Source organism: Parasteatoda tepidariorum, chromosome 2 (assembly GCF_043381705.1).
Source record: "Parasteatoda tepidariorum isolate YZ-2023 chromosome 2, CAS_Ptep_4.0, whole genome shotgun sequence".
NCBI classification, from domain to species: Eukaryota; Metazoa; Arthropoda; class Arachnida; order Araneae; family Theridiidae; genus Parasteatoda; species Parasteatoda tepidariorum.
This window is the reverse complement of record NC_092205.1, coordinates 50701991-50716281: the sequence shown is the minus strand read 5'-3', so window position 1 is coordinate 50716281 and position 14291 is coordinate 50701991. Positions and strand designations below refer to the sequence as shown.

At 25.1% G+C, this 14291-nt stretch overlaps 1 protein-coding gene across 1 annotated transcript; it reads right to left on the bottom strand.

Annotated features, from left to right (window-relative positions):
* Nucleotides 1–11679: 11679 nt before the first annotated feature.
* Nucleotides 11680–12648, bottom strand: LOC107456693 (cuticle protein 10.9-like). The gene has a single exon (XM_043041456.2). The coding sequence runs from the start codon at nucleotides 12339–12341 to the stop codon at nucleotides 11853–11855; it is 489 nt and encodes a 162-aa protein (XP_042897390.1). The 5' UTR covers nucleotides 12342–12648; the 3' UTR covers nucleotides 11680–11852.
* Between the last annotated feature and the right edge of the window lie 1643 nt (nucleotides 12649–14291).

Genomic DNA, 14291 nt, shown 5'->3' with positions numbered 1-14291 from the left:
ATTTTTTTTTAAATGTTTACTGTTCTTGATGCAAAGTTAAGATTCAGTATGATTTTTTTAAAATTAAGAATCGGTTGTTCAATCTCAGGGGTGGCCAACTTTTTGGGTAAGAGAGATATTTATGGTAGAAAAATATATTATGCTTGCCATCTCCAATTTTTCCAACGTATTAAAACATTTAATTATGAGAAAAAATTTTATTTTTCATCATATATCACGTCTTTTCTGTATGACTAAATAGCAGAGATTAATTCTATTATTAATATAATTAATAATAGAATTAATAAAAATTAATATAATTAATAATGCAATGAATGCAAATAAATATAATTAATAATACAAAAATGCATACTTACGTTTTATTGTTTATAAATAGTTTAAAGATTCAATTGATTAGGTTATGAGTAAAGTGAAAATGAATAACTTGACGCACTTAATTCTAAATAATGGTTAAACAATTAGTAATTAATTAAGGTGATTTTTTTAATTTATTTTATGCAAGGTCATCTAGTTTACTAGGATTGGTTATTGATGATATGTATTTATTAAATTGACCATTTTTGGTGCGTACCAGTTGATCTCAAACGATATTTTGGTTTTGTTATGTTCATAATAGAAAACATTCGATCACAGTCACATGTTGAATCGATCTTTTAGCAGTTTTAAAGTTAATTCTGTTTGTTAAGTTATGCATAAAATAAAACTGAATAACTTGATTTATTAAGTTCTAAATAATACTTTCTTTGAGAAATCCGTAATTAATTAATAATCGACTATAATTACTGATTGATTACGGTTCTTTTCATAATTCTGAATGAAAAAAAAATTCCTACTTATTTTTCAATTTTTTCCCCCCAATCATCTAGCACATTAGGATGAGTAATTGGTTATACGAATAAAATTCAGCTTTTCTGATGCACGTCAGTTTTTATGTTTATAATAAGTTTGTTATGTTCATAATAGAAAACATTTTAGCACAAACACACATTTCAAGAGTTTTAAACGTTCAGTTTATTAGTATATGCATAAAATAAAAACGAATAATTTGATAATTTAAGTTCTAAGTAATTATTAAACAGTCAGTAATAGATAATTGTGGTTTTTATTGATTTTCTTGCCAGGTAATTTTTATTAGAGTAGTCATTATCATACTAACAAAATTAAGTGTTTTTGGTGCATATCAGGTAATTTTAAATAACATTTTTGTTTCATTTGATTCATCATAGAAAACATTTGAGCACAAACATATGTTGATTAAAACCTTTTACAATAAATGACAGCTAAATAGTGTAAGTTAAAACCTTGCTTGTTAGTACAATTTTCTAAAATTCAATCTAATTTCAGCAATCGGGTTCAATGAATCTTGACTAAAATCCTGAAGGCTACATTGTCATTTTTCTGTTCATTTAATTTATCGATAAGTCTTCATGTGCCACTTTGCCATGCTGCAGTGTGTGGCACATATGTTGGGGATTGACCTTTCATGTTCTGCGTCTACATTTGTTAAAATAGCCAGCTTTAATGCACCTTATCTCAGAAAATAATGAAACAATATTCAAAGACTTACTTTTTTGTCATAATATAAATTTTAACTCTGTGTATTTTTTAAAATTTTTTCTAAATGTTTCATTTATCTTTATATTTAGACACTCAGTCTTTATTAACTAAAGCATTTCCTGATTTCCAAATTTCAACTATAAAAGTAAAATGATCAAAATTTTGAATAAATTATTTTTTAATAATTAGAGAATAAAAATTAAAAAAACTCTTTGTATTAATCAATTCGATATTTTTTTAAAGTTAAACATTCTAATATAGACTGGAATAAAATATATATGACTCCATTTAAATCTTTGAAAAACATTTAAGGGATGTAATATAGGTATTTACTTATTTTTTTCCTACAACTTACGTGGCTCCCTCTGGTACTTTTATTGACTTCAATAAAATCGTTTTTTTTTCCGGCTTTGCAAAATTAAAAAAAAAAAAAACACGCACTCAATAACTTACTTATAATCACACGTACTTATATATACACGTACTTATAATCACACTCAATGTGTTATGAAACAACGTTTATCGTGCTTTAGAATTTTATATTAAATATCAACTGATTTTTAAAAAATTACCCACTATTATATAGTAATTTAGACACAGAGTTGTCAATGTGATGGGCAGGGGTTCGATCCTCAGTGGGTGCTTGAAGCCCGCCCAGCTTCAGATCGATGAGTATCCGCTTGCCTGGGAAGTAAATGCGACTTGGGCGCAATGCTGACCACATTACCCGATGATGTTGTTGGTCGTGAAATTGTGGATCTTTAATCTGCAGGACCCCCCTGGCCTAAAACAGTGATTAAACTGTTGTGGACGAGGTTGATTTGATTTCAGCGAGGCCATTGATTTGAGTGAGTGAAAAATGATTTACTTTTTTATTATGCAGCATATTTTTGAGATTTTCCTTTTAGAAAAATTATCGACCCATCAATCAACTAAATAAATTTTAAAAAATTACTATTATTTTTTGCATTTTAGTACTCTCCATTGAACGAAATCGTATGTTTATTCTGTTATCTAACAATAAAATATATCAGTGATAGATTTATTTAAATTAGCTTAAAAAAATAAACTTCTTTAAAAGAATTTCTGCTTCTCACATGATTCCGACGTAAGTAATTTCTGACTCAATTAAATAAATCTCTGATAATATAATGATAAAAATTTTACAAAATAAATCATCTTCTATTATATATCATATTTTTTTAAAACTTTCTGTTCTGAAAAATTATACTGTAAAAAAAGGGTTTCTCAAAATTGAGCAAAAAAATGTCATAATAGCTCCGAAATAAATATAATCGAATTTGAAAACTCCATCGACTCATTATTGAGAAAAGTGACATACTCATATTAGCATATACTCATATTTTAGACTATACCCACACTCGTTTATGCAACAATTTATTCAAAATGCGTCACTTTTGAGACAAATAAGTTTGTGCTGCTTTGATCACGTCACTGTGCTCAATATTGTGAGTACAAAGGTTTTTTTAAAAATTTATTTGCATCTTGAAATGTTTTTGATCTATTTTGAAGAAGCACTTTTTTATAGTGCATCGATCCGTCTATCAATAATAATAATAAAAAATATTATTATTTTGCATTTTAGTATACTTTCTACTGAATGATATCATAGGATTATACTATTACCTGTTACCAGGCAATAAAATATTTCAATATCAAATTTATTTAAAATAGCGTCAAACAAATAAGCAAGTCAATAACGCAAATTTTAATTTTTAACGGAAATTTTCATTAAGATATATTTTGTACCATTTTTCAAATGGGATGATATACCTTTTTTGTTTCTTAAAAAAAACTGCATGTTTAAACGCTATTTGAGTTGTAAATAAACAAAATTGAATTTATGTCTCAAAACGATTCAAGCAAGAAAAGTATAATTTACTTTTTTTCCTTTAACTGCACCTTTTTTTTCCAAATAGGGACTTCACAACTTTATTAGCGATTTCTACAAGGTGACAACACAATACAAAAAAAAAAAGCTATTGCCAACTTCTTACATGGGAAAAAGAACCAGATTGGCAAGTTTTTAAACGAGTAAAAAATGTTTTACTAATCAGGCTCTTAATCACATGCGATTCATGTGATTCTTAAAAAACCTAATTTTGAACGATTTGTATAAATTCTAATTTCTATTTTTCTTGATCTTCAATTAAAGTCAATTCCTTTTTAAGTTGCAGGTTTTATTTATTTCTTTATTAAGATAAGAAAAACTGGCTAGTAATTTGAGTATTTTAATTTCATCTGCATATCACTTCATATCACTTAAATGACTCACATAGCATACTTAAATTTTACCAGAAGATAATTCATGAGTTTTAAAGACATGATCCTTCGTAGATTTTTTATTACAAATAATTCCTATTTTTCCTAAAATGTTCAGCTAACTAAATTTAATTTTTAAATTAAAAATAAAGTTTTAATTTTTTTTAGTTTTAACACCTTGTAACTTGCATATTTATCAAATAAACGTGATAAATTTATCATTCATTTATATTTTAATACATCTATTGATAAAGTGATTTCACATAATATATATTTTAGGAATAGTAATTAACAATGTGACTTTTAAAATTAAGATACTCATTGCAGAATTTTTTGTATATGTAATGACAGTGAAAGTTTTATTAAGTTAATAAAAACTATTTAAATTAAGTAAACATTTAAGTCTACAAATGTTAAAAAAAATTGAAATAAATTATTTATTTAAATAAGTTATTTTGAAATAAAAGAGTAAATAAAAGGTTTAAAGATTAGAATAAGAAATTAGGATAATGGAAAGTCGATTTTTAGCAAAATATCATCTTTTTATTGTATGCATTAAAATTATTTATTTCTCTTTTATTGTAAAACTTGTGAGCATTGTATTTTATTAAAACAGCAACTTTACATTAGTCTTTTTGTTTTATTTTTCTATTATCCACCATGCACATAATAACCACAATGCACTCAACCACTTTTTATGCATTTATTTTAAAAAATCTATTAATTACAATAGTTTTTCAGATAAAAGAAATCACTTATATAAAAACATTCTTTCAAATATTACATTCAAATAAAAACCCAATGTTTAGATAAATATTTTTGATACATAATTATCACAAAAGATTCAAACAATAATTCATTTAAATAGTTCCCTAATCCATGTAAAGCAAAAGCAATCTGTTCAAAGCAAGTTTAAATTATAATATAAACGAAGAAAAAAATATTCCATTATACATATATTTTGAAGTATTCATAATAATAGCATTTAACTTTTTTTCCTGCTGTTTCTTTGCTTGAAAATATAGTGTTTCTGTAAAACTCGTTTTAAAACAGAGATTTCCTGGTTCATTGTTTATATTATCGCCTGCCATATCAAACTATACCAAAAATGCAACGTAATTTACTATTTTTCATTTGTTTATAATAGTTTAGGAATATTAATTTCCTTTCTATGCTCAATGAACAACAATGTACTAACAAAAAAATAATATCGATCATTAGAAAAGTTATGATTAAAAAAAACCTATAGGCAACAATTGGTGTAGTGCTTAAATTTGACATTTTTGTATAATAAGCTACATATTGCAAAAAAATAAATTTTTTTTTTTTAAATATTTTTTAATTACAACTTTGTTTCTTATTCGTTACAGCAAATATTTAGCCACAAATTATCGAATGTATTTGGAAATATTTTATATTCCATTGCCTTTTTTCGTATGGTTTAGATTTTGAGTAAAAGATATTTATTTAGTTTCGAGATCACCAAAGTGTTGCAGCTGGAACGAAAGCGTGTAAAACTCATACAAATCATTCCAAAACGAACTCACATCAAATATTATTATTACGGGATGATTTAATATTACGCCAAAGATAGACACGCGCTCAAACCCTTTTATGGAAAACCTTTGAAATTCGTAGTTTTTTTCTCAATTTGTTAACTAAAGTATCGTGACAGTTTGTGGTTTGTTCTCTAAACACTGTCAATAGCTTTTAAAAGCTACAAGCATGGAATTTTTTTTATCTTTATTAATTTTTAAAATATTTTTTACAAATTTGTAAAATTCAGTCTAAAAATAATTTTTTTAATGCATAGAAAATAAAATCGAAATGTTGAAACTAAATTAAAAGACGTTACGAGAAAATGATCTTAATGTTTAAAATAAAATAACTAAAACAGTTTGTATTCCCATATTAGATGAATGTAAATAAAAATAATAAATTTCAAATTTTAAATATTATTGCATGTGTTTAAAATAATTCATTAAAATTCAGAAGATAATCAATTAAATACACACGAATAAAAATATTTTTGAATATTATATTTCATACACGTTATAAATTGAAATTCCTTCAAATGTACCAAAAAATATCAAACTTTAATATCATTTCTATATTTTACAAAATAAGCTTTGGAAAAATTTATTTTACATATATTAATAAGATTTTACAAAATATAAAAAGCCTTCAAAATTACGAAATGTGTTATAAATAAGCAATATTAAGTATGTCTAAAAAATGAAATATTAAAAGATAATATTTACAAATGAACAGTAGTTATTATTACGCTAATCAAATCACTCTAAATTTACATCAAACTGAACTTGCGTAACTAAGCACAGCTTTATATAATATATTCACAGAACATATATAAATAAGCACTAATTAAACTTTTGTAAATAAACACAAACTGAACGTATGCACTGAGAAAAAAAGTATGGTTAAAACTACCAAAATATGGTAAAATTTACCGTGTTTCTGGTTCTATGAGAACACCGAAAAGCTCTAAAATTTTTACCGAAGCGCTTTTGTAATAATTTTAATAAAATTAACAACAATATATGTTGTGATAATATATGATTTGGTAAATATGGTAAAGTTTGGTAATTTTATTATACCTTTGACCATGGCAAGAAAAAAAAAACATTTATTCGGTTAAGAACTATAATTTTGAAAATGAGAATTTCTGGTAAATCGTTACCATATGAACGGAAAAATTACTAAATTAACGGTTTAAATAGCGTAGATTATGTTGTTTATTTTTTTTTACATGAAATGTCATTATCATACAGTACAGTATTTTTAACAGATTTTTTTTTTGCCGTTTGCAATTCAGCACAGTTTTATGTATTATGTTCCCATGCACTTTGATCAAAGAAGATCTAGCTTTTTTTAAAAACTCATTTGTATATATTTCAGTTTCACAATAAAGAAATAATAAAATAATGATAAATAATAAATATACTTTACAGTTTTGTCTTTTTTACTAAATGTGTGGTTATAAGATCTATAATTTTGAAAATCAGAATTTCTGGTAAACTGTTACCATATGAACCGAAAAATTACCAAATAAATTATTTAAATACAGTATGTATTTTGGATTTAATAACCAGAATTATAATTTTTCTACTAGATACGTGAGTACCATGCGGTACGTAATTTTACCAGAATTCTTTTCTCTGTACTTAAATAAACACAGGTTAATATATTATGTTCCCATGTACTTTGAGCAAATAAAATCAGTCTTTTTCTCAATTTCATTTTGTTGTATTTCAGTTTAACCATAAAAAATAGAAATCAACTATAATCCCGGTCACGCTATAGTTTTAATAATTCACAATTTTTTTAAATTACAGGCCTCATATAATCAGCAAACATTTAAATTGAATCAAAGAAATATTATTCAAATATTTGATATAAAATATTTAAATTTACTATAAATTTACTCCTAATTTAGAAAATCAGAATCTTTGATACTCCAAGCAAATATACTCCTTCAAAGCATATAACTTAGAAATATTTCAGTTTAAAGTGAAAGCGAATTAGAAATTCCTTCTCAGTTATTGAATATTATTAAGAATTATAAGTAATCATTTTATACATATTTCAAAGAGCTATTCAAATATATAATTCAAAGAGCTGTTCAAATATATACTGATCAAATAATGTCTTAGATTTAAATGGAAATATTTAAAATGCTTTTCTGACTTTAATGCATTTACCTTTGAAATACGTTGCATAAACTTCATGATTCTTCACTTGAACAAAATTTTATTTTAAGATTAGTTTACATTAGAAATGTAATGAATAAATTGTGCTCCGATAAAATAAATATTGTTGAAACTGCATAGTTGAAACTGAATTTTCTGGAAAATAATACTTTTAATAAATTATTTTAAAGGGTCGGAAGATGTGTTTAGAGAATGTATTTTTTATGACAAAATTGCATAGCAAAATTTGCTGTTCTGCTGATAATATACTGAATAAGGTTTGATAATTACAATCATGTGTGCACTGAAAAATGAAATTAACCAATAATAATAATTAATAAAAGGGAACTTTTTCCTGTCATCAATTTTCAATACAAAGATAAAATAAGAAATGTATAAATAAAAACACATATAAAAATCAAGGCTGCTTCGACTCAAAGACAGCATATCAACTTAAAAGTTCTGCCAATTACGTAAATAGTCATATAACAGAAAAATGCTGATAAAACAAAAGGAATTTTTGTTAAAAAGAATGAATTATTGCTTTTACCTTGCAACATTAAAATATTTAAGTATTAAAATTATTATAATGATAACCATGTACTGTGTACAATAACTATCAATTATTTTTGTAGCATGATAGCCATAAATATATTCAAATGCTAATAATAGACATTTTAGGTATTTAAAAGAGATCACAGTTGTAATTAATGCAATTAATTATATTGATCACAATTATAATAAATGCAAGTAATAAGAATTGTCATTGCTTGCTTTACTCCACGAACTCTACTATTGTTTAAATCTTTTTATCTTCATAAACCTTTCAATATATATATATATAACATTTCGTAAGTTCACTTTGCCAAATGTACATATTCAGAAAAAATTGAAAATTCCTGATAGATAAAAAACATTTCATGAAGAACTTGAGTTTAGCATTTAGTTTCGAAAATTATTTAGAATCTTGTACAGCTATAAAACAACATAATGGAAGATTATAAGTTAAAAATGAAAATCACATACTTGAAAACATAATTCCTTACATAAAGTTATTTTTTGAACTTATCAGAAATTATTCTTTTACGTATTTTCATTTTTATTTATTTATTTATTTATTTATTTATTTATTTTATCAGCATGGCTTTATTTACAATTTTACACTAGCTGGTTATATTTTTTCCGTTTTTAAATAATAGTTAACAATTTTGAATTTGCTAATAACAATTAGTAATTTGTAAGTAATTGTAAATTTTCTTATAAATTTTATTTTCTGATAAATTTTCTTACATTTTTTTCAATAGTTAGTAAAGCTTTAATTAAGTAACATAATAATTTTTATCGAAAAGTTTATTATTTAATGATTAATTTATTAATAATTTAGTTATTATTTGGAAATTAAAACATTATGAATTTCCAAATTTTATAAAAATTGGAAACTAAGTTAAATTTATAAATAGAAATAAAATTCGCAATACAAAATTTTATTTATAATAAAAGTTTAAAACAACTGTAAACCATGGTGGAAGAATGATTTATATCCCTTTTTTCACAAAAAATGAGGATTTGATCGCCACCTGTAATATTTTGAGGATTACTAAATTTCGACAAATCAATAACGTGAAAATTTGTTTCTCCTCGAGAGTTATTACTCAGTAAAGATGAGTCATNATTTAAATTGAATCAAAGAAATATTATTCAAATATTTGATATAAAATATTTAAATTTACTATAAATTTACTCCTAATTTAGAAAATCAGAATCTTTGATACTCCAAGCAAATATACTCCTTCAAAGCATATAACTTAGAAATATTTCAGTTTAAAGTGAAAGCGAATTAGAAATTCCTTCTCAGTTATTGAATATTATTAAGAATTATAAGTAATCATTTTATACATATTTCAAAGAGCTATTCAAATATATAATTCAAAGAGCTGTTCAAATATATACTGATCAAATAATGTCTTAGATTTAAATGGAAATATTTAAAATGCTTTTCTGACTTTAATGCATTTACCTTTGAAATACGTTGCATAAACTTCATGATTCTTCACTTGAACAAAATTTTATTTTAAGATTAGTTTACATTAGAAATGTAATGAATAAATTGTGCTCCGATAAAATAAATATTGTTGAAACTGCATAGTTGAAACTGAATTTTCAGGAAAATAATACTTTTAATAAATTATTTTAAAGGGTCGGAAGATGTGTTTAGAGAATGTATTTTTTATGACAAAATTGCATAGCAAAATTTGCTGTTCTGCTGATAATATACTGAATAAGGTTTGATAAGTACAATCATGTGTGTACTGAAAAATGAAACTAACCAATAATAATAATTAATAAAAAGGAAGTTTTTCCTGTCATAAATTTTCAATACAAAGATAAAATAAGAAAAGTATAAATAAAAGCACGTATAAAAATCAAGACTGCTTCGACTCAAAGACAGCATATCAACTTAAAAGTTCTGCCAATTACGTAAATAGTCATATAACAGAAAAATGCTGATAAAACAAAAGGAATTTTTGTTAAAAAGAATGAATTATTGCTTTTACCTTGCAACATTAAAATATTTAAGTATTAAAATTATTATAATGATAACCCTGTACTGTATACAATGACTATCAATTATTTTTGTAGCATGATAGCCATAAATATATTCAAATGCTAATTAATAGGCATTTTAGGTATTTAAAAGAAATCACAGTTGTAATTAATGCAATTAATTATATTGATCACAATTATTATAAATGCAATATAGTAAATACAATTATAATAAATGCAAGTAATAAGAATTGTCATTGCCTGCTTTACTCCACGAACTCTACTATTGTTTAAATCTTTTTATCTTCATAAACCTTTTAATATATATATATAACATTTCGTAAGCTCACTTTGCCAAATGAACATATTCAGAAAAAATTGAAATTTCCTGATAGATAGAAAAATTTTCATGAAGAACTTGAGTTTAGCATTTAGTTTCGAAAATTATTTAGAATCTTGTACAGCTATAAAACAACATAATGGAAGATTATAAGTTAAAAATAAAAATCACATACTTGAAAACATAATTTCTTACATAAAGTTATTTTTTGAACTTATCAGAAATTATTCTTTTACGTAATTTCATTTTTATTTATTTATTTTGTCAGCATGGCTTTATTTACAATTTTACACTAGCTGATTATATTTTTTCCTTTTTTAAATAATAGTTAGCAATTTTAAATTTACTAATAACAATTAGTAATTTGTAAGTAATTGTAAATTTTCTTATGGATTTTATTTTCTGATAAATTTTCTTATATTTTTTTAAATAGTTATTAAAGCTTTAATTAATAAGCTTTGATAATTTTTATCGAAAAATTTATTATTTAATGATTAATTTAATAGTAATTTAGTTATTATTTGTGAATTAAAACGTTATGAATTTCCAAATTATATAAAAATTGCAAACTAAATTAAATTTATAAATATAAATAAGATTCGCAATACAAAACTTAATTTATAATAAAAGTTTAAAACAAGTGTAAACCAGGTGGAAAAATGATTTATGTTCCTCTTTTTACAAAAATGAGGACCTTTAGTATTTTGAGGATTACTAAATATTAACAAATCAATAACGTGAAAAATCATTTCTCCCCGAGAGTTATTACAGTAAAAATGAGTCACACTGTGGAAAAAAACTTCGTTTCAACGAATCACCTTTTCCTTACCGTTATTTAACTTCACAGAGCATCATCAGATGTAGTTTTTCTATTTAATATAAAATTGGATTTAAAAAAAATTTACAAACTATTTTATTTTATATCCAAATTAAATTTATACTAATTTGAAACAAATGATAATAAAACGAATTTATTCACTAAAAGAATCTTTTAAAGTACGGAGTAGTGAATTAACTTAATTAAACTGGATTAAAGTAGACATAATTAAAGTGGATCTGAAAGTTCCAGTTCAAGACTATTTCCTTAAAGAAAATAATAATTATTAAAATAAACGGGAAAAAAACACCACTATCACAGATAGATTCAAAATTAATACTATACAGGAAAAATAGTATTTTGTAAGAAAGTTATTGTAATTACATGCAATTACATCAAACTATATGATGCATAAAAATCGCAACCACGTATGTATTGCCATAAACATAATCTCAAGATGCCCCAATTAGTTACCCTTTACCTTTTAAAATTTTCTGTAGCTAATTTTCAATTCAAAAATTATAGTTTAATCATCAACATGGTAGGCAGCATCCTGAACTGAATGGAATCCCATAACAACGTTCGATCAAAGAATTTCACACATTCACTTCCCTGGCCTGTTCGAAGTCACAGCATTCGGTGACACATTTGGATCGGAAGACACTACTATGACAGCGTCACCATTATTCAAAGCTTCGACGCCTGGTTCATTAGACTGAATCACGACACGATATCCATTAATGTCGGCAGTGTAATTAACAGTTCGATATATACCTTCCATGTCTTTGTAACCGTAACTTCCCTTAATTATTCCAGTACCATCAGATTCTTCATGGCGATGTTGGCTGTTTCCAAGACCGTCTTCAGATTGGTAACCAAAAACATACGGATAGGGTGGATCATCTTCAGCAGAAGCAGAATCTGGTATGCCCATCTGCTTCTCGCCAGGAACTGGAGCTGAACTAGTATGGAACACACAAAAGCCTAAGGTTAGTGCTACAAATTGCTCCAAAAGAGACATCTCATTCCTCGTCTCACTACAGCAAAACAAGCTTAAGCAGGAAGTGCCATTGTTTATATATCTGAGAATCATGTCGCTGTGACTTAGTTATGGATTCAATAATGCGATATCCGACCCTCGCGGAGGTCTTGAAAGTCAATTCAACCTAAAGTTGGTCACCTAGAAATCTCAAGAAAAGGTGCTAATTCAGCAATTGAAGTGAAAGTAGAAGCGAAAACAAAGATCATAAATATACATGAAATGGATTATGGTAAAGTGAGAGTTGACAAAGATTTGTTTACTTTTTTGATGATATATAAGGCATTGTTTTGAGAAATTTGTAATGGGTTAAAATAATCTACATACATATTTGGAAGAAAAGTGAAAAGGAAATCTTTCTTCTTTTTTCCTCAACCAAACTTTCTTTCTACTTTTTGGAATTTTAAGTTTTATGTTCAGTAATACATTGTTCATTTACAAAAAGATAGTTTTGTTGTTTCCCGTCATTTAACCTTCAAACACACCTAAGAAATTTTAATTGAACAATGATTTTTGCTTTCAAATTTTTCTGCTTTCAAATTCTTAAACAAAAGTTACGGTATTTCATATCTTTAGTATCTTTAACTCAAATATTTTTTCTTCTATTTTCAAACTACAGCATAAGCGACCTAACTAAATGATATCCATAATTATTTTGAAATAATTAAATTTTATCACGATTATTGCAAAACAGCAAATAACTAACAATGGCTTGACAAAAGCACTTTTAATAACTCCTATAATTAGTTTACTGAAGTGATTCCTTATATAATGATAAGTCAGTCTCTTTTATTTTCAGCAACGTTTTTTTTTCCTTACCTTTTCGAAATCAATCTTAAGCATATGCATAAAACATTAACTATTTTAAATTTATCGTTTTAAGAAATTGAAGTAGTTAGAAAAATATGGAATTTTAATTTTTTGATCTAGATCATGAGTCTATGTTATTTTATTCCTAAATTATAATTAAAAAAGACTCTTAAATTATTAATGACGACCGTTCGATTTTCGCTCACGTTTTATCTTCGATTGAAGGATCCTTTGAGCTCAAAAGTTCAAACATTCAATCCCGTAACTTCGCGAATAAATAAAGGACTTTCTTAAAGTGAGTTTTATCATGCTTTTTCAAAAGGAAGTTTTAAATCATTTGAAGCATGCAATGGTATGACAAAATGCAATACAAGGTATTCTTCCTCGTATTATTGCCAATAACATGCATGCTTGAACTATAAAATCATTTTCGAGAAATCGTCTAAATAGAAACCATTTTACCTATCAAACTTACAACTTTTTCTTAATTCAAGAAAAGGCTGCAAGTTTGATAGTATTCTAGGTAAAAATATCTAACTTTACCTATTCTAGACTTTCGTATTTGTTACTACATGAGGTGTTGCATTCTCCTCCATGAGCAATACCACTCAACTCAAGAGCTCTGATCTGTTGCGAAAAATGAAAAACTGCAGCTTAGTGAATTTGAAGGAAAAAGTAATAACGCACCGCATTGATAGCGTCTGAAATGAAGAAATCAATCAATCAATTAATTATCTTCCATCCAGAGATATATTGTAGAAGATAATATGTCTCTGGAAGATAATATATCTCTGGAAGATAATATTTCTCTGGTTGTAACATCGAGTCAGATAATCGGATTAGCTGTTTAAAACCGGTAATAAAAAAAATTACTAAATAATAAAAAGTATAATCCTTATAATGGAAAAAATCTAATTTATTAACATTTCATATTTTTTTATAAAAACTTAAATTACAAACACCTATTCATGATCAACACTTAATAAATTTTAAGTATGAAACACTTAGATAAATAAATAGCTGTAAAATAAGTATTCAATTTATAAATTATAAGTTTAAAGTATGCTAGCTAAATATGTTTGTTAAATATGTAAATTTATAATATGTATAATTCATATTTATTATCCAGTGTAGAATTTATATTATTGATAAAATAATTTATATTAAGTTACATTATAAATATGTACCTATTTC